General features: G+C 46.4%; 1 protein-coding gene and 1 long non-coding RNA gene across 11 annotated transcripts in view; one reads left to right on the plus strand and one right to left on the minus strand.

Annotated features, from left to right (window-relative positions):
- ANKS1B (ankyrin repeat and sterile alpha motif domain containing 1B) overlaps window positions 1-21,435 on the minus strand; it is a 1,278,065-nt gene that overhangs the window by 11,835 nt on the left and 1,244,795 nt on the right. For all 10 annotated transcript variants that reach the window (XM_024256170.3, XM_024256173.3, XM_024256168.3 and 7 more), the window contains 1 exon segment: window positions 5,412-5,579. In XM_024256170.3, coding sequence (XP_024111938.1) covers window positions 5,412-5,579 — 168 coding nt within the window.
- On the plus strand, window positions 9-17,680 carry LOC129049331 (uncharacterized). Its single transcript, XR_010135671.1, has 3 exons — window positions 9-185; window positions 14,354-14,471; window positions 17,085-17,680. It is a non-coding gene; the product is annotated as an uncharacterized LOC129049331 (long non-coding RNA).

Here is a 21,435-nt window from a genome sequence, read left to right on the forward strand (position 1 = left end):
CCCCTCGCCCCAGGCGCGGGGCGGCGATGCTGGTCTAGGCGGCTCGCGGGCTCGCTCTTTGGACACACATTTACCGCATACCGACTCTCTGCAGGGCACCCTGAGGGTGACGGTGAATAAGGCACAGCCCTTGCCCTTGTTCACACAGACGGGGAGCAGACAGAGGCGGATTTCAGTGCTGAGAGGTGAGATACGAGGGGAAGAGAGGGCACCATGTGGGCACACACACCTTGGGAGCCAGGGGGGCTTCCTGGAGGAGGTGAATCAGGCATGCCACTCCCCGGCTCTCACTCTCCAGTGGTTTCCATCACAGTCAGTCAGAACAAAACCCGAACTCCTCACCGTGACCTCCAGTACCCCTGCCCACCTGATTTTTCTGCTGCAGCCACATAGCTTCCTCGCTGTTCCTGCCCACCAAGCCCACGCCCAGGGCCTCTGCACTCATCATCTGCTCTGCCCGAGTTCCCTTCTCCAGACATCTGCATGCCTCATGCCCTAATGCCATTCAGGTCTCTGCTCAAATGCCACTTCCATTGGCACCTGTATTCCTAGAAGCCTTTCCTGTTTACTCCTACAAAAAGCACCCCAACTTTTCTGCTCTCCTCTTCTGCCTTATTCTTCACAATACTTATTGCCACTATGCGTCATCACATATTTATTTGTTCATCCTCCACTGCCATGTATGCTCATGGAGGCAGGATTTTGTCTGTTTTGATCACTGCCATTTTCTCCAAAACACAGAAAAGCTCCTGGCAACCCCGTAAATAATAGGCACACAATAAATACTTGTTGAATAAATGGTATCGAAAGAATGAGGTAATATTTAAATGGACAGCCGAAGGACCAGCAAGTATTTGCCTGAAGAGTGGAGGAGGGGGCATTTGAAGTAGATGAAACAGCACATGCAGAAGTCCCAGAATAATCTATACACAGAATGAAACAGAGCCTCATCTTCCACTATATACAGAAACCAACTCAAAATGGATTAAAGACGTAGAGGGAAGACCTGAGACGATGAAAGAACTGGAAGAAAACATTGGGGAAACACTACAGGACATTGGTCTGGACAAAGATTTTTTGGGTAAAATCTCAAAAGCACAGGCAACAAAAGCAGAAAGAGACAAATAGAATTACATCAAGTGAAAAAGCTTCTGCACAGCGAAGGAAACAATCGACAAAGCGAAAACACAACCTACAGAATGGGAGAAAATATTTGAAAAGTATCCATCTGACAAGGAATTAATAACCAGAATAAACAAGGGACTCAAATAACTCAATAGCAAAAAACAAAAATAAAAAACAAAAACAAAAACAAAACCAACTCAATCTGATTAAGTAACAGGCAATAGAACTGAACAGGCATTTCTAAAAAGACGACATACAAACGGCCAACAGGTATAGGTAAAAATGCTCAACATCACTAATCATCAGGGACATGCAAATGACAATCACAATGTGATACCACCTCACCCCCGCTACTATTGAATGGCTACTATCAAAAAGACAAAAACTAACAGATGCTGGTGAGGCTACCGAGAAAGAGAAACACTTCTACGCTGTTGGTGGGAATCTAAATTAGGAAAGGCACTATGGAGAATAGCATGGAGGGTCCTCAAAAAACTAAAAATAGAGCTACCATGTATTCCGGCAATCCCACTACTGGGTATATATACAAAAGAAAAGAAATCAGTATATCAAAGAGATATCTGCACTCCCATGTTTATTGCAGAATTATTCACAGCAGCCAAGACATGGAATCAAACTAAGTGTCCATCAATGGACGAATGGGTAAAGAAAATGTGGTATATATACACAATGGAATACTATTCAGCCATAAAAAGAATGAGATCCTGTCATTTGCAGCAACATGAATGAACTGAAGGTCATTATGTTGAGTGAAATAAGCCAGACACAGAAAGACAAATATTGTATGTTCTCTATGTGGAGGCTATAAAAAGTGGATCTCATGGAGATTGAGTAGAATGGTGGTTACCAGAGGCTGGAAAGTGAAGAAGGGAGAGTAGGGATGAAGAGAGATTGGTTAATAGGTACAAAAATATGGTTAAATAGAAGGAGTAAGTTCTAGTATTTGATAGCGCAGTAGGGTAACTATAGTTAACAATAATTTATTGTATATTTCAAAATAGCTAGAAGAATTGTAATTTCTCAACACAAAAGAAAAATATTTGAGGAGATGGATATCTCAATTACTGATATGATCATTACATATTGTATACATGTGTCAAAATATCACATAGCAATAAAAAACCGTCCCAGAGGTAAGGGAAAATGGTCGTTGAGGGGTTGGGGTCAGTTTGCAGGGTGGGGAACAGGAGGGCAGACAACTAAGGGTGAGGAGGTGAGCAGGGGCCCAGTCAGCCTGAGCCTTGAGACAAATCCTAAAATGGTTTCTTCCCTGTGCATACAAATACAACGGGACACTCCTGGGGCGGGGCGGCTGTCTGCTCTCAGGAACGGCCCCAAGGTGGATCTACACCATGGCTGCCTCTTCCTTTGGTGTTTCCAGGTCTGCCTGCCCTGTCCTAGCTGCCTGCTCTTCTCAGAGCCTGGGGTTGTGGGAAGGCCTCTCCCATTTCTCTGGCACTGTGAGCTTTGCAGCTGCCTTCTACCATGCCTTGACTGTATCTCCATAAAGCTGTGGGGAGGACCTCACGTGTTCTTAGGGGTCACTGAATATTTCTTACCAAGAAATGCCCGGGGCTGAAGGAACGAGAATACTAATGCCTGTCGAGGGGGACTGATCTTGAAGCACATAAATAACATCAGTATTATTCACTGTATATTTTCCTATTTCCCTTGAAGGCGTCTGGATGAATATTCTATGAGCTCTTATGCCACCCAACCCTTTGTGCTCTTCTGGAAGAAGCCTATGGGGACCAGGGTAAGGTCAGATAGAGGCACCTGCTGTGAACAGATTTCTTCAGCCCACATGAGAATGAATACAATAGTCTAAGAGATAATCTCTAAAACATTCTGCAAATTCCTGGACACTTAACAGCCTAATCAATCTCAAAGATATGCTTGTGAAATCCATCCACAGGCCCTCATTTCGTCATCCACAGATATTCGCTGAACACCTGCTATGGGCCTGATCCTGGTGGTGACAAGACAGGTGGGGTCCCTGTGTGCATGAAACTTACATTTTTTTTTTTTTTGAGACGGAGTCTCGCTCTGTCGCCCAGGCTGGAGTGCAGTGGCTCGATCTCTGCTCGCTGCAAGCTCCGCCTCCAGGTTCACACCATTCTCCTGCCTCAGCCTCCTGAGCAGCTGGGACTACAGGCACCCACCACCACGCCCAGCTAAGTTTTTTTTTTTGTATTTTTAGTAGAGACAGGGTTTCACCATGTTAGCCAGGAGAATCTAGATCTCCTGACCTCATGATCTGCCCACCTCGGCCTCCCAAAGTGCTGGGATTACAGGCGTGAGCCACCGTGCCTGGCCCAAAACTTACATTTTTGTGGAGGAAGACAGACAATAAGCCATCAGTAACAAACCCTCAATTAATAAATGCTACATAGAATTAAAAGCAGATGACATGCTTGAAGGTGACTGGGTGTCTACGTCAGATTGGGTGGTTAGGACATTCGCCTCTTCAAGTAGCCGAGACCTGAATGACAAGATGAAGTCAGCCATGCAGAAACCGGGGGAGGATATTCCAGGTGTGGGGAGCAGGTGGCATAAAGGCCTCAGGTAGGAGTGAGCATTATATAGTCAAGGAATGGGAAGACCTGAGCATCACAGAGGACTGTGGTGGGAAACTGCGTTCTGGGTACTTGGGGCAGAGGGTGCCATGACTGATCTCTGCTGTGTGGGGAGGGGAGTCTCAGGGAGCTATACTGCATAGGCCTGGGACGAGGTAGCAGTGGCCCCGACTGGAAGAGAGATGGAGGAAGTGGGGAAGAGTGGACGGGATTGAGATATATTTGAGGGGTAGGGTGGATGGGATTTGCTCATGGGCTGGATACAGAGGTAAGGGGAAGACAGGAATCCAGGCTGACTTGTAGACTTTGGGCTTGAGTTGCATGGTGAGTGGCTGTGGGGTGGGGAAGTTGGTGAGAGAAGAGCTTTGAGGGGAAAATCAGGAATTGTGTCCTGGACATGCTAAGCTTCAGATGTCTGTGAAGCATCAAGGTGGAAATGTGAAAGAAGCTGGCCACGTGAGTCTGGAGTTGGGGGGTGCCCAGGGCTGGAGATACAGAACTGGGAGCCAGTGTGTTGGGTTGGGTCAGTGCTGAACGGGAGGACCAGGGGCTCAGAGCGTGGCGTCGGAAGAAAGACTTCAGAGGAGATGCAGCTCCTGGGGATGATCGGTAATGAGTGATGGACACGGGAGCGAATGGCTAGGGCCGGAGGGAAAGATCCCAAAAGTAAACTGTCAGGGAACCGTGAGACCAGATGCTGGAGGGGTCATCCCTGTGGATGTTGATGATGCCAAGAAGGGTGACAGGGGTAGGCCCCCAAAAGAAGACTGAAAACAAGAACCGCATGGTCACAAAGGGAGGTGCCTCCCTGCAAACGTTAAAAATGCCTGCTGCTGTTCCCCCATGACAGTGGAGGTGGGGGCTGGTGAGGAGGAGGAGAGACAGTTCCAGATGGAAGGATTCGGGGGCGTGAGAGCAATGCATTCTGGGGGAGTCCCAGGGTTTCTAGGATGCAATACGGCAGCCGGGGCAGAAACCAGATGGGAGGCTGGTTGGGAAACTTCCAGCTTTTGGATATTGCTACTACCAGAGGAGGCCGCTTTGAAGTCATGCAAGCCTGTTGGGACAGGATGTCTGCAGAGCCTGTGGGAGGGAAGGGGAAGAAATTCCTGGAGGAAGGCAGATGCTGAGAAGGAGGGGCTGCACCTTCTGAACAGGCACCATGCTGCAGGAAGCCTCAGCTGTGGGAGACAAAGCACGCGGGCCATGGCGCAGGCCTTGCATATAGCAGGGCAGCCTGTGCCTCCCGCTTCGTCTAGCTGGGGACCGAGGACATCATCACTGTGTACCTCTGCAAACCTCTCTGGAGGCCAGGGGCTTGTAGGAGGCTTTACCCTCTGATGGGATGGCAGCTGAAGCCTCAGGGAACACTGCTCCCAAGCTTTCCCGAATCTTTAGGTAAGATTCACCAAGAACGGCAGTACCTGCTGTTGAGACCCTTCATAGGGTTGCTGCAGGTGACTGAGAAAGTGGATTTCTCTGGAGGCTCCAGGTTGAAGGAGATGGTACCCAAGACTTGGTGGGAACCACGCAGAGGTGATGATGGACACATGCCAGGAGGAGGCCAACGGAAAGGATGAAGAAGAGGCCCTGGGTTCTAATGGCACCCACACCACACAAGGGCCTGGTTAGCAGCCCCTTTTCCTCCTGTTCAAGGTTTTTTAGAACATCTGTATCTTTTCTACTTACCACGGACTTGCGAATGCTAACGCGGGGCTTGGGGATGGGTTTGGAGGGTTTGTTTTCAAAGCTTTCTGGAAGTGTGGAGGAGTGTCCCCCTTTTCTTGCTTGTAGTGCTAGCTGGTAAGCGACTTCGAATGCCTGTCCCAGGGTTAGGATGATTTCATAGGCTAAATTCTGCAAGAAAAATGAGAAAGCATTTGCTACTGGCACACTGCAAATTAGAATGGGTCGAATGGCTGAGGAACACTGAGGGAAGTGAACTAGGGAGGAACTTGAACTACTTCACCAGAGGCAGCAGCGATTCACTGGAAATCTACAAAGAACAGGACACTCCGGGTCCAACTTAGGGTTTACACCAGGCATTAGTCATTTGTGAAAAGAAAAATCTTAGGACCTCAAATCACTAAGACAAAGGAAAAAGTCAGCTGGGAACTGTGTTGGGCAAACCTGCCTTGCATTCTATTCCTAAATAAGATAGCTACAAAGATAAAAAAGCTACATACCTCCCTCACAATTTGCCCACAAGGAAATTTCCTGTGGACAAAAGACAGAACTTAAAGTCATGCCTCTGCTCATGTGAGATAAATGCATATCGGATTGCTTCCTCTGTCCTGTTGTTTCCCTAAGCCAGACTAAGGCATAAGTGACTATTCCTGTAAATTGTGTATTCAGTGAAAGGCTCCAATCTTCAGAAACTCAAAATAATTCAACTGTTTGTCTCTTATCTACCTATGGCCTGGAAGCCGCCTTCCCACTTCTAGTTATCCTGTCTTTCCAGACCAAACCAACGTACTTCTTACACATACTGATTGATGTCTCATGCCTCCCTAAAATGTATAAAGCCAAGCTGTGCCCTGACCACCTTGGACATATGTTCTCAGGACCTCCCAAGGCTCTGTCACGGGTGCATTTTTTTTTCTTTTTTTTTTTTTTTTTAGATGGAGTCTCACTCTGTCACCCAGGCTGGAGTGCAGTGGCACAATCTTGGCTCACTGCAACCTCCACCTCCCGGGTTCAAGCGATTCTCTTGCCTCAGCCTCCCGAGTAGCTGGGACTCCAGGGGCGTGCCACCACGCCCAGCTGATTTTTGTAGTTTTAGTAGATACGGGGTTTCACTATGTTGGCCAGGCTGGTCTCAAATTCCTGACCTCGTGATCCACCTGCCTCAGCCTCCCAAAGTGCTGGGATTGCAGGCGTAAGCCACCACACGTGGTCCATGGGTGCATCTTTAACCTTGGCAAAATAAATTGACCGAGACTTGTCTCAGATACTTTTTGGTTTACACACTGATAGGGCACACTTGCTTACAGATACTGAGTTAGCCCCAGGAGGAGCAGGCCCCACAGCCCACTGGCCCCAGGAGCCCACACCATTCAAAGCTCTCCCTGTGGGAAGTTGGTTTGCCCCCGAGGCCTTGGAAGGTAAGGGGTTACTACTGGTATTTCTGCTGAGTCCTGGGAGCGCTTCAGCCTTGCCTGTGAGGATGATCCCACACACTCCACAGGAGGTGTTCCTGAGAAGTTTGGGTCTTTTTACCTCAAACATCTGTGATTCAGTGAACATCTACGAAACACAATCAAAATCTAATTTAGGCCTAGAGGACAGGCATTAGTCATGCTGGTGTGGCGGCTCACAGTCGCAGCAGTGAGCACGCAAACAGTGCTCTCCAACAGAGCCAATTCCCTAGCTATTTCTTGAGGCTTTTGCTCTCCCTGTGGGTCCACTCTATATTTTATCATGAAATCAGCAAGAGACAGGAGATTCTGTCAGGCCAGATGCCATGCCAAGCAGCGCCTGGGAGAAAAGTTCTTTTCTTCCGACCTTCAATCAGTCCTTTTCTCAAGACGATTTCTAGTTTTCTTCTCTTCTCCAAATGTGTATCTTTGATTTCTGCCTTTTCTTCCAAGCACGGCTCTGCCTGGTCTTCTCTCACTGAGAAACCGTCACATTGTCTGACCCAAAAGAGGCAGGGTGTCCACCACACCCTGAGGTCACAGAGCATCAGAGAAGCAGATGCATACTGGTCACAGAGCGTTCTGAAGGTCACTGCAGCAGCTGAGAGCAGGCATGGTGTGCCCCAAGTTTTCTTTTTTCTTTTTTTTTGAGACGGAGTTTCGCTCTTTTTGCCCAGGCTGGAGTGCAATGGCATGATCTCGGCTCACTGCCACCTCCACCTCCTGGGTTCAAGCAATTCTCCTGCCTCAGCCTCCCAAGTAGCTGAGATTACAGGCATGCACCACCATGCCCAGCTAATTTTGTATTTTTAGTAGAGATGGGGTTTCTCCATGTTGGTCAGGCTGATCTTGAACTCCCCACATCAGGTGATCCACCCACCTCGGCCTCCCAAAGTGCTGGGATTATAGGTGTAAGCCACTGTGCCTGGCCATCCAAGTTTTCATTCTGATGAATGTCCCTAGAATGTCCACTCATGGTTTCTCAAAAATCACAGAAATGTCATTCTGCTGATGCTGATATTGCAACTAAGCTGGCCCTCTCTGTTCCTGCCCATCTCCACCCTCATCAAGCGCTCTGGGAGCCCGATTCCCACACTGCTGCTGGGGAGATGTGTTTGCATTTGTTCCCATTTGATGATGATGATGGAGAGGAAGATGCAGGATGGTGCCTTCTGAGGCCATGGGGAAGAGGCCCATGGGTTCTAGACCAACCAGATTCCAGATCCATGCCAGATCAATTGTGATGGTCTCAGAACCAAGTGGGGAAAATGCCTCTGAGCTTGAGAGTTGGTTTGAGAGAGGATGTATCTGTCTCCTTTAAGTGAGTTGTTAGGAAATATTGACCCTACAAGACAGACATCTGCCTGCTGGAGGTACTGCACCTTGCACAGCAAGCTGAGCACTTCCTTGCAATGAACACTGAGCCTGTGTTTGCCTCCAGAGATGAGTCAGCCTAGTAAATTAGTAACGCACCAGCAAATGATAGTGGAGGAGGTCTGGGAGACAGCTCTGACCATCACTGCACAAAGAGGGCTGAGCTCTTTCCACTGCCTACACTTGGCACTCACGTCACCGTCAGCTTTGCCTCTTACTGTTTGCGTGGGTCCCCTCTGAAAGGCAGGCGGGGCTTCCGACTTCTGTAGTCTCAGAATGAAGACACAGGCTCTTGGTCTTGTTCATGCTACTGTGGAAGATGGCTGATTCCCATCTGTTGGGGACATGTACCAGATATTCCTGTTCTGGGTGGGAAACTAGACTAAGATGAGGGTGTGAGATTCAGTGATTCTGTAACATGTGGTCTTTATCTGCTGTAACAGTGGAACTTAATGAGTGTGAATTCCTTTACCATTAACCTAAAAACAAGTTACTGAAAGTGAGATCTACTTAAAGCTCCAGTATCTTCAAATGAAAGTAAAAAGACCTTCATTTGAGCAAGTGAGGTTTTTCACATGATTATGGGAAGCCTAAAGGTTTTGGGAGAGAATGTGTTAGAAGTCCTGCCCTTTCATTTTTAATTAGTTCCTGGTATTAGGAAACTGCTCAAGTAAGACACACAGACCAGACTGTTGGATTAAGTTTTTCTGCCTAATGGCTTCTCCTGGTTCCGCTTACATTTTCCTTGACATCTTGCTTTAGTTTTATTTTAGAATGCTTTGTCGAGTTTCTTTTGTGATTATGTATAGTACAGGATTGGACACTGTTACTTTTCCTCTCTTGTCTGCAGCCTGTTTGTGGTACTGATGCTGGATGCCAGGAGGGCCCATGGGCACCGAGATGCACCTTCCAAGTGCTGTGTTGCCCATCCCGACACACCAGGGCCCTTTTGGGGAAACAGATGCTCATCCCATGGGACCTGAGGACACACATGTGAATGGGGAAAGAACCCCCATTTTTTTGTAGGTTCACTTCTCCTGCCTCTCCTATTAACATCCCTACCATCTGAAGTGGGAGGAGAGTTGCTATCATGTACGAGAAGACTCTACTGGGATGAGGCTGAAAATTATATTGTAACATCAGAAGGCTTAGGTGAGAAGCCCATCTTGCAAACCTCAATGATGCTGGCTGGCTCTGAAGAGCCCATGGTGACACCCAGAAAATCTGAAAGCCCAACTGTCTCTGCCTTCAACATATTATCCCTGCAACTGTGGGGAGGCCAATGCCTGGTACTGAGCCTGGCACATTGCAGGTGCTGAAGAAATGCTTGCTTGCTTGCTGAATGAATGAGTGAATGAATATCCACAGGACGAGCTGGAGTAATCATAACATTTCTAGTTAATACTCAGTCTAGCTACCATTAAGGAAGAACTTAATACGTGTGAGAGATGTGCCAAGCATTATCTTTGTTTCATTTAAGTCTTACCACAATCACATGCAGTAGCATATTATCCTCATTTTATAGATGAGGCAGTGGAGGCTCAGAGGGATGAAATAACTTTCCAGACATTACAGAGACAGAAAGTTACAGAACTTGACATGAGCCAATATCTGTGCTCAAAATCTCCTGCTCTTGGCCCAACCCATGTCTACCCAGCTTGTCTCTAAGATGACTGCCATCAACTCTCCCCTCCCGTGCACACCATGGTGTTCCCCTGTTGAGAAGTCGAATCTGCTCTTTGAATCTGGACTGGTTTTACTGACTTGCTTGACCCATAGGATATAGCAGAAGCAACATGCTGAATTTGTGAGGTTGAATCATGAGGAGTCTTGCAGTTTCCTCCTGGGCCTCTAGGAACGTTACTCTGGGGGAATTAGTCATGTAAAAAGTCTCACCATCCTGGCTGGATGCGGTGACTCACGCCTGTAATTCCAGCACTTTGGGAGGCTGATATTGTTTAGCTGTGTCCCCACCCAAATCTCATCTTGAATTCTAGCTCCCATAATTCCCGTGTGTTGTGAGAGGGACCTGGTGGGAGGTAATTGAATAATGGGGGTGGGTCTTTCCCATGCTGTTCTTGTGAGAGTGAATAAGTCTCACAAGATCTGATGGTTTTATAAATGGGAGTTCCTTTGTACACGCTCTACACGCTCTCTCGCCTACTGCCACATAAGATGTGCCTTTGCTTCTCCTTTGCCTTTTGCCATAGGCCTCCCCAGCCATGTGGAACTGTGAATCCATTAAACCTCTTTCCTTTATAAATTACCCAGTCTCGGGTACGTCTTTATTAGCAGTATTAGAACAGACTAATATAGAGGCTGAGGTGGGTGGATCACTTGAGGTCAGGAGTTCAAGACCAGCCTGGCCATTAGTGAAACCCCATCTCTACTAAAAATACAAAAAAAAAAAAAAAAAAAATCAGCCAGGCTTAGTGGCAGGCGCCTGTAATCCCAGCTACTCGGGAGGCTGAGGCAGGAGAATTTATTGAACCTGGGAGGCAGAGGTTGCAGTCAACCGAGGTTGTGTGACTGCACTCCAGCCTGGGTGACAGAGCGAGACTCCATCTTTTTTTTTTTTTTTTTGAGATGGAGTCTTGCCCTTGTTGCCCAGGCTGGGGTACAATGGCACGATCTTGGCTCACTGCAACCTCTGCCTCCCGGCTTCAAGGGATTCTCCTGCTTCAGCCTCCCAAGTGGCTGGGATTACAGGCGCCCACCACCACGTCTGGCTAATTTTTTGTATTTTTAGTAAAGACAAGATTTCACCATGTTGGCCAGGCTGGTCTTGAACTCCTGCCCTCAGGTGATCCACCTGCCTTGGCCTCCCAAAGTGCTGGGATTACAGGCATGAGCCACCGCACCCAGCTGAGACTCAATCTTAAAAAAAAATAGAAAAAAAAAAAAAGAGTTCTTGCCATCCTGAGATTATCATGCTATGAGAATGCCTGAGCTAGCCACAAGGAGAGGCTGCCTGGACAGGAACAACGGTTTCAGCCAGGCCAGCGCAGGCTCAAGATTTGGGAGTGAAGGGGTCTCAAAGACATTGGAGCTCCAGCAGACATCGCATGGAGAGAAGACTCAAGGCCCAGACAGATGGCTCCAGTCGGGCTGCTACAGCATCTCCAGCCATTGCAGGCACCCTGGCTGAGGCCCCAGATGTTGTTGAGCAGGACTGCCACGCCCAGCCCAGATCCCTGACTTACAGAATTGTGAACATAATAAATGGATGTTATTTTATATTTTGGGGTGGTTTATTACACGGCAAGAGATAACTGGAGCACCATGTGATGCTGCAGAAGCCTGGCTGGACCCTCATTCAGACAACAGGAAGATGACCCATGAGCCCAGGGGCTGTGATGAATGCTGCTTAGCCAGGAGGCCAATCCTGGAGCTACCCCGTCCCCTGGCTGCCCTGGCTGTGGGGAAGTTCACTGATCACAGTGAGCACTAAGGTGTCCCATCCCATCTGCTGGCTCAAACCACAGCGCTGCAGTGAAGTCAGCAAAATTATGCTCTCATCTCCAGTTACTACCTCCCTTGGGCATAAATTTAAACTCATTTAATTTTACCTTTATTACCTCACATCTCTCGAATGCTGTAACCTGGCCTATCTCCGACCTTGGCTCCTCCTGTCTCATATAAGCTCATTGGAAGATACTTGTTTTGGTCTTTCTAGCATAAGTCTTTTAAGACACATTTATTATGGCAATTGGTCTGGAGTATTTTCTGCCTTACAGAGACCACCAGTGAAAGAGAGCTGCATGTGTGTTCATGTGTGCACGTGTGTGTGTGTGTGTGTGTGTGTGTGTGTGTGCATGCAGGGTGCAGGTGTGAGGGTTGATTACTGAAAACAGCATACTCTGAGCCTTGGTTTTCTCATCTTAAAATGGGGATAATACCATACGCAGTACCCACCTAACTGGATTGTTCTGATAATGGCTAATAATATTATTTAACCAAATGGCAATACCGGCTAGCATTTATTATTTACTGTGTGCCATGCACCATGCTAAGTGCTTCAACATGGGCTCTTTAATTCAATCCTAACCACATCTGTATGCCGTAGGTCTATTACTTCCATTTTGCATATGAGATAATTACGCTCAGAAAGGTTAAATAACTTGCTCATGAAGTCAGCACCCAGCCAAACTGGGATTTGAATCCAGTTGTTCTGAGAGGCTATACTCTTCTTGACCATTACACCTTAGAACTATACATAAGATAAAATAAAAAAATTCTGTAATCTGCTTTAAAAAGTTTAAAAAACATGAGGCAATTGAGCTTCCAAGTGACTGACCCATCTTGGCTGTGGTGAGGTCACCTACTGGCCCATTGCCTGGGTCTCATGCCCAGTCTGGCTGAGAGGCAGCCTCCAGGCCGGGGGTGTGCTTCGTGACTCCACAGAGACCATCAACACAGGAATTCTTCATCTTTGGCTTCTCCAAGGGTGACGTAAAATATACGAGGCAACTCCCATCCTCAGTAGTGGCTATTTGGGAAGAAGGGCAGGGAGTCCCAGTCCAATGGGGAAAAACCTCCTGGGAAGCACAGGAATTCTCCTCTTCCCTTCCCTTCTCTTCTTCCCCAGGGATTTCTTTTTCTTTTCTTTTCTTTTTTTTTTTTTGAGATAGGGTCTCACTCTCTCACCTAGGCTGGAGTGCAGTGGTGTGATCTCAGCTTACTGCAATCTCCACCTCCCGGGTTCAAGTGATTCTCCTGCCTCAGCCTCCCGAATGGCTGGGATTATAGGCGTGCACGCCTGGCTAATTTTTTTTTTTTTTTTGGTAGAGATGGGGTTTCACTGTGTTGGCCAGGCTGGTCTCGAGCTTCTGGCCTCAAGTGATCCTCCTGCCTGGGCCTCCCAAAATGCTAGAGTTACAGGCATGAGCCACTGCGCCCGGCCTGGGATTTTGATCTTCGAATTAATAACTGCTACATTAGAGGAGCTTAAGGAACCATTGTATCATGAAGATAAATCCTAATGCAATCAGGGGATGCAAACTTGCTTTTCTTGTGCAAGCTGAAGATATGCAGGTCAGCTTATATTTACTGTGGTTTCTTCAAGGCAGTCATGGATATTGAACATCACCACAGATATTTACCAAGCTCCTTCCAAGTGTTAAGGGCTGTGTCCCTGGTGCCAGGCCCATGCCTAGCCTATAGACAATGTCCAGGAAGTGATCACTGAATGACATCGGGGAGTAAAAGGGTCCATCAAGTCTCTCATTACATCCAGAGGAGGCTCATGGAGAGACAAAGAGATCTTCCTCACTGTCCTCCTGCATCCTTGTCCTCGAGGCTATACCCAGCATATTCATCAGTCTAGTATGAGAAAAATTGCATCATAGATGGTGGGCAATCTGTCCCCTAGAAAAAGCTCTAGCCACCAAGGTAATTAATTATTTTAACTGGTACATCACTAAGATTTTTGTTTCTTAGTTTGAAAATCTCTTAGGCACAAGGGTTCACTGATACATGTGCAAAAATATTCATTAAAGTGTTTAAATTTTTCATTATTAGAGGACTGATTAAGTAGAATACCAGGTAGCCATTTAACATGAAAACTGGAGGCGGGTGGATTGCCTGAGCTCAGGAGTTCAAGACCACCCTGGGCAACACGGTGAAACCCTGTCTCTACTAAAATACAAAAAATTAGCTAGGCGTGGTGGTGCACACCTGTAATCCCAGCTACTCGGGAGGCTAAGGCAGGAGACTCGCTTGAGCCCAGGAGGTGGAGGTTGCAGTGAGCCGAGGTCGCACCACTGCATTCCAGCCTGGGTGACAGAGTGAGACTCCATCTAAAAAATAAATAAATAAAGTAAATAAATAAATAATGGGTTAAAAGACTATGTAAAAATATATGTATACATATGCACATAGATAGGATCTATATATATGCATAGAAAATAGCAATATGGATCAAATGTGAATAGTAGTTGTCACTGTGTATTGAGACTGGATGATTTCTCTCTTTATATTTTTGTATGTTTGGAACTTTATTTAAATGAGGATTAATAATTTTTACAGTCATAAAATAATCTTTCCATTTTGATAATTAAAAACAAGAGAAAGTCTTTTGAGTTTAAAATGTCTTATTCTTGCTTTTTTTTTTTGAGACAGGGTCTCGCTCTGTTGTCCAGGCTGCAGTGCAGTGGCACAGTCACGGCTCACAGAAGCCTTGACCTCCCAGGCTCACATGATCCTCTCACCTCAGCCTCTGGAGTAGCTGGGACCACAGGTAATGTGTCATCACACCTGGCTAATTTTTGTATGTTTTTAAGAGACAGGGTTTCAACATGTTGCCCCGGATGTATCTTATTCTTTCTGCATCACCTTGGAGTTCTGAGGGTCTCTTCATTCTCTGGCTGAGAGGGCTGGGAACTACTTTCCAGCAAAATCCGGGACCTCTCTGTAGGTGCTGTCATGGCTCACCTCTATGTGCCAGGAAGCTGCCCATTCATTTGGCAAAGAATCTTGTTTAGGCTCTTCAGTTTTCATACTGGATGCCAATTCTAACATCTTCTCTGTGAGACTTTAAAGTATCAAGCTCTTCCTTTAAGCTGCAACCCTAATACTTCTACTCCAAGTGCGGAGTTGACCCTTTAATAGTCCAACTTCTGCCAAGCCCAAGTGAAAAATGTTGTTATGTGGATATTAACTTATAGACATGCAGTCAATCCGCTCTTGTAGCTGTGCAAAGTTTGATCTCTGCACGAAGTCAAACTGCCTATGAACTTGAACCGTATTTTATTTCCTTTCATAATGATGATAAAGCAGTGGCAGCAGCAACTACACACGATATTGCCTACTACATCCTAGGGACGAGGCTAAGTGCCTTCTGTGCATTGTCTACCCCTCACAACACCTTATAGAGGAGGAATGACCATCCTCATTTTACGTGTGAGAAACTAAGGATCAGCGAAATTGACAACTTGGCCAAGTTCATACAGCAGAACCAGGATTCAAGTGCAGATCTGACTTCAGATTAGCCAGTGTTTCATGCCACTGGGCTATCTTACCTTCATTGCTTTCATGAATGTGCTGGTCTTCTGTGCCTATTTCATTGAGGCACCCTCTAGAACACCATCTTGTGTTTTGGAGATTCACTGTACAAATGTTGGTGAAGACATTATTACACAGTATCCCCTCATGGGGGTCTAGGACAGGAAGTTCTTTCATACTTAAGTCTTATTAAAATATTGTTTTCAGAAAGGAATGGGCATACTTTTCTTTCAAAGAAATATGGAGCATAAAATTACTGCATTTCCCTTTTTGGCTTGACCTCCAGGAAGCTCAGAGCTAAAACCTCAGAGCTAGAGAGAGCTCAGGTCCCATACCTTTACAGAACTCCATGGTCTGTATATTGATGCTACAACTTTTCCCTTGATATGGAGCTTCCTTTTAGTCTGTATTTTCCCTAATTCAGATTTGTGTGTATATATATATGTATTTTCAGACTACTATACCTATTCATGTAGGCTGTCTTCAATCCTTTATGGAATGAGGCATGGTAGAAACACTGTCCATTTGTTCACTTAGATATTTATCCCAGGGCTTACTTTGTTGAACGCATTGCTGCCCAAATGGCTGACAAGGTATGTCAGGCATAAAGCTTCATATCATCTGGCGAATATGACAAAGGAGGAAGGAATCTGGGGAGGAGGCCATCCAGGGAGGAAAGGCCCTCCTGGCCCAGGCTGGGAGGCTGCTCTTTCTGAGTGGACCATTTTGACCTGCCTCGCAGTGCTTTGCATTACCATTAGAAACACAATGGCCACATTTTCATGACTGGAATGGAATGAACAAATGTATTAATTCCATAGCATCAGAGAGCTGCAGGCCCAGACAGGGGTCAGCAGAAGCTCACCCACACCATGAAGAGGGTACAGATGCAGACATGTTCAAGGGAAGGTCTGTGTCTGTATGTGGGAGCCCAGGGCAGAAAAGCTTGGGTGTCATAAAGTACCTCGGGAGGTCTGATAGAAAAGTGTCTATCAGTGAATAGAGGCCATAAACAGAGTCCCTGGATCACCTGCATAGGCCAGCTCCACCATGGGCGACCTACCTACAGCACCTATTGCCACTGAGAAGTGGATGTGGTCCAGGTGACCTGTTGGTCCCTTTCCACCCTGGGAGTTTCAGGATTCTCTGATTAGAAGGGGCTTTTACCCAGTCAACTACAGATTCAGTTTAGAGATGCACGCACAGTTGATGCTGTGCTAAACAGTGGCATGTTACCCAGAGGCCAGACTGCAGGGCTCCATAACCCACCAGCTAGAGCTCAGAGAGGCAGTCACCACCAAGGGGCTGCCCTTCATCTCAGAAAACATCTTCATTCCAGCAATCACCCCCAAATGCTATTCCAAATGGCCAAGCATTTCATCTATTATAAAATGGATTTGTTCTTGGCAATACACGCGTTTGCCATCTCCCACCTTTGCCCGGTGAGTTACTGCTTATCCTTGAAGACTCACCTCGGGCATCATATCTCCAGAAGCCTTCTTTGAATCTCCTTTCCTGTCCTCCCAACCCTGGCTAAGTTAGGTGCCCCTCCTCTGCGGTCCCACAAGTAGGGCACAGCCCTACTTACCATGTGGTATTTATTATGATTTTCTCCTTGTAGGGCTGATTCCCCCAGTTGACTGAGCTCCTTGAGGGCTCTGGTCTCACTGGGCGTTGCATCTGTAGGGCTTAGAATAGGTCAAGTGCTCAAGGAATGTTTGTTGGCTAAACACAAAAAGGAAGTTGCCTGGTAGGTCCCTAAGATAAGTGAACTTGCACCTTAAGGTTAAGAAAAGGGGGACTATGGATGGCCAGAGCCAATTCCTTCCTTCTGTCTTCTCTCCCACAGGCAGACCTGAAGAACAAAAGCTAGACAAGTGCAGATAATGCCACAGGGGGGCTGAAGACACAAGAAGGTTTTTTTTCAATCTGCGTTCTCAGTGGGGTCTCCAGAAAGAAGCGACATTTCTTTTTATGCTATGTTTTGCTTGTACTTGTTTTTTTAAGACCTGGGGTAAGCCTGGTCTACAACTTGCTTCACCCACGTCCTGAGGCAAAAATAACTTCGAGAATATTCCGGGCATATTCACAGACTTCATTGACATCTCTTTAGCTCTACCTATAGTTAGTTCTCTCAAGTACCAGCCAGAAATTAGTCTTCATAGATTGTATAGAAATAAATAGTGCCCAATCACAGCCTTCAGCATTTAGAAACAAACATTAGCAATTCTGCTAAGATGTCTATCTGGGCCAAGATGACAAATCAACTGGCCAAAATGCAGGTAGCTTCTTTAGGGCTAATTTTGGCTAACTAAAAGAGCCACGAGATTCCTTTATCTCCCTAATTATAACAGGGGCAGATGTAAAAAATTTTGAAAATACTAAGAATAAAAGAAAAAATAAAATTCAGCTGTGAAATTCCACTGTTGGGATATGGCTACTGCTAACATCTTGGTGCATTTTCTTTTTATATTTGTATATACACCCAAATACTTTCATTTCCTATATGAATATTTAAATATGAATTTAAAAACTAGAATACTTTATGAGTCTAAAATCATAACATACTTTATGTGCAGTCTCATAAGTTCCTTTTTTGCACAACATTATCTCATAGTTGGTCTTCGCATGCCATTACACGTTCTTCAAAAACCAGATTTTTAAAGGGGGCGAGCATTCCACTGTATCTGCTGAGGTTTAACTTTATGCCTCACCCCAAGTACAGGAGGTTGGGCCCTACTTTGTTAAACCATGACTTGCTTTCTTATATTAATAGCATTCCAGGTTCTCTGTGGATGTCATGCACTGCAGCCCGACACATTGGTCACCTGTCTTCACGGAACCACAGCCTAAGGTGGCTGGCCAGCAGCCCTGTCACACCCATCCAGAGGGACTGGCCTGCCTGGGAGGAAGAAACTTGCAATCTTTATCCTGTAACTTGGCCAGGGTTTGTGCAAAGGCGGTACAGGAGGAAGAAATGCCAGATTTCGACCTCTCCCCTGCTCCTCAAAAGTAAAAGCTCCAGTGGAAGCTGTAGGGAACTCTTCACTAACTTTTTGTTTTTTTCAAGACAGGGTCTCACTGTGTTACCCAGGCTGGAGTGCAGTGGCACGATCTCAGCTCACTGCAACCATCGCCTCCTGGGTCCAAGCAATTCTCCAGCCTCAGTCTCCCGAGTAGCTGGGATTACAGGTGTCTGCCACCATGCCTGGCTAATTTTTTGCATTTTTAGTAGAGATAGGGTTTCACCATGTTCGCCAGGCTGGTCACAAACTCCCAACCTCAAATGATCCGCCCGCCTCGGCCTCCTAAAGTGCTGGGATTACAGGCGTGAGCCACTGCGCCTGGCCTCTTCACTAACTTGTGAGGCATTGGACGTGGGTCACTCACCAGATTCAAACCTTTTAAATTCGAACCCTTGTTGTTTAAATCTTTCTCAAATGGATATGCCTGTTTCCTTGGTTTAGTCAGCACAGCAAATATAAATGGCTTTTCCTTTACTTATTGCAGATGCCTACCTGATACCCTGAGTTCACTATTCTAAACTGAATTAATGAGTTGCCGTGCCTCCAAACCGACCACGTGTTCACACAGACTAAATGTTCGGCTTCCAACCTGTGCGTCCCTCCTCTTGGAGAGCCCACCCTGCTGGCTGCTGGTGTAGTGCCCGGGTGGCATGGATCTGATTTTGTTGTAACTATTTGCTTGTGTCCCTTCATCTCCTGCTGGACCATGAGCTCCTGGAGAGCAGGGATGTGTGTCTAACGCATGGCAGGCACTCTATCAATACAGGAATGCATTTTATATGGAATCTGACTTTTTTCCCTCAGATGTGGAAGCACGCAGCAACAAACATATGTCGTGAATCAAAAACCGGGACATAAAGCCTCACACAGGGTCTGACAAGAATATAAGCATCACTATTAACTGCTTCTGCTACTCTCTGTGTCCTCAGCAGCTAAGAGTTATTGAATACCATGTGCTGGAAATATGTATGTGTCACCTTGTTTAATCCTTGCAATCACCATAGGAGGTGTCCTATTATCATCTCTATTTTGCAGATTAGGAGACTGAAGATTAGAGGCATTCTTTTTTATTTTTTGAGTCAGAGTCTTGCTCTGTCACCCAGGCTGGAGTGCAGTGGCGCCATCTTGGCTCACTGCAACCTCTGCCTCCTGGTTCAAGTGATTCTCATGCCTCAGCCTCCCAAGTAGCTGGGATTACGGTGTGTACCATCACGCCTGGCTAATTTTTGTATTTTTAGTAGAGATGGGGTTTCACCATGCTGGTCTGGCCACTCTTGAACTCCTGAGCTCAAGAGATCCTCCTGCCTCAGCATCCCAAAGTGCTGAGATTACAGGCGTAAGCCACTGCACCTGGCCTTTCTTTTTTTGAGACAGAGTCTCATCCTGTCACTCAGGCTAGAGTGCAGTGGTGCGATCTCTGCTCACTGTAACCTCCGCCTCCCAGGTTCGAGTGATTCTCCTGTCTCAGCCTTAGGTTCAAGCAATTCTCCTGCCTCAGCCTCCCAAGTAGCTGGGATTACAGATGTGCACCACCATGCCAGGCTAATTTTTGTATCTTTAGTAGAGACAGGGTTTTACCATGTTGGCCAGGCTAGTCTGGGACTCCTGACCTCAGGTGATCTCCGCCCGCCTTGGCTTCCCAAATGCTGGGATTACAGGCATGAGCCACCATGCCTGGCCCGTGGCATTCTCACCCAAACCATGAAGCTAAGAGTGCAGATCTGGGATTCAAAACCAGACTGATTCTAAAGGCCACCCCCTGATCATGACACTTGACTGCTAGTTATTTACAAGTGCGGGGTGCAACAAATACATGCATAAATGCTGCAAAGCAATCTGTGAAAACAATTTCAGAATGTCTGGTTTCTAACTTTACAAAAAATGGGATCAATTGAAGGCACTGATAATTTTGTCTCCCCACCCCCAAAACAGGGATGAGAAGATCTCTGAATATCCAACCATCTTTGTCTTTGTGGCCTAGTTAGTTCTCAGTGATGTATGCCAATGGAGAGGACATCTGGATAAATGAAACCCAGCACTGTTAATTTATCTATTCTTTTTTGGGAGGTGGTGGTGTTAGTGTAGAAGCACCATTGGGATGGGATGCTGTCTTTTTTATTCCATCAGGGCCATTTGCTCCTCTTAGGAGCAGCGTCCCTCCTGCAGCTGACTTGCTGCTGAGTTTCAGCTGGCTGGACAGGGCCAGGGAATGGCTTCTACTTTACCTGTAGGTTGCCACTTTGTATGCAGAAGAGTAACCAGGGAAAGTGTTCGAGTTCAATTTTTAAGGGCTCTATGCATTGTGACATTTTCTTATATTGCCATTTCTTTTCACAGTATCACAGTCAAATAGGTTGAAGGCTATTTTCAGGTGGAGAAAATGAGAAACAGAATGAGAGAGATCACCTGCCTCCATGATATTAATTCAGTTGTCAGAGGTGAACTAACATCAACAATAGCAAGAGTTCTTTTGCATCTTTAAGTTCTCACTTTGTGGGACAATCTCTGCAACATAAGCCGTAAATATTTTTCTTCAGGGACCTCAAACTACTCCATGGAAGTAATCTCGGCATTTAAAAAAGCGTTCAAGAATTTAAATTTTTATTTCTTTTCTTTTCTTTTCTTTTTTTTTTTTTGAGACAGAGTCTTGTTCTGTTGCCTAGGCTGGAGTGCAGTGGTGCAATCACAGCTCAATGTCTCCCAGGCCCAAGAGATCCTCCCACCTCAGCCTCCCGAGTAGCTGGCACTACAGGTGTGTGTCACCATGCCTGGCTATTTATTAAATTTTTTTTTTTTCAGACATGGGGTTGCCCTATGTTGCCCAGGCTGGTCTTGAACTCCTGGACTCAAGTGATCCTCCTGCCTCAGCCTCCCAAAGTGCTGGGGATTACAGGCATAAGCTAGTGTGCCCAGCCAGGAATTTAAATTTTATTAAACTGATGAGAAAACCAACAAGCAAACTCATAGCAGAGCCAAAGCTGGAAGTGGCGTAGGTATCACTGATTACGACCACGTGGTTGATGCTAGTGTTTTTCTTGCCCCACACTTTGGCTGGCTTCGTGCATATGGATGGGAGAGTACTACAGAAGGTGATCACACAGTCGGCTGACCATGTTTTCCTGCGTTTTGTCACTTCTGTTTCTCCAGCTTAGATCCTCACATGGCCCACGTTCA

This window comes from Pongo abelii, chromosome 10 (genome assembly GCF_028885655.2).
Source record: "Pongo abelii isolate AG06213 chromosome 10, NHGRI_mPonAbe1-v2.0_pri, whole genome shotgun sequence".
NCBI classification, from domain to species: Eukaryota; Metazoa; Chordata; class Mammalia; order Primates; family Hominidae; genus Pongo; species Pongo abelii.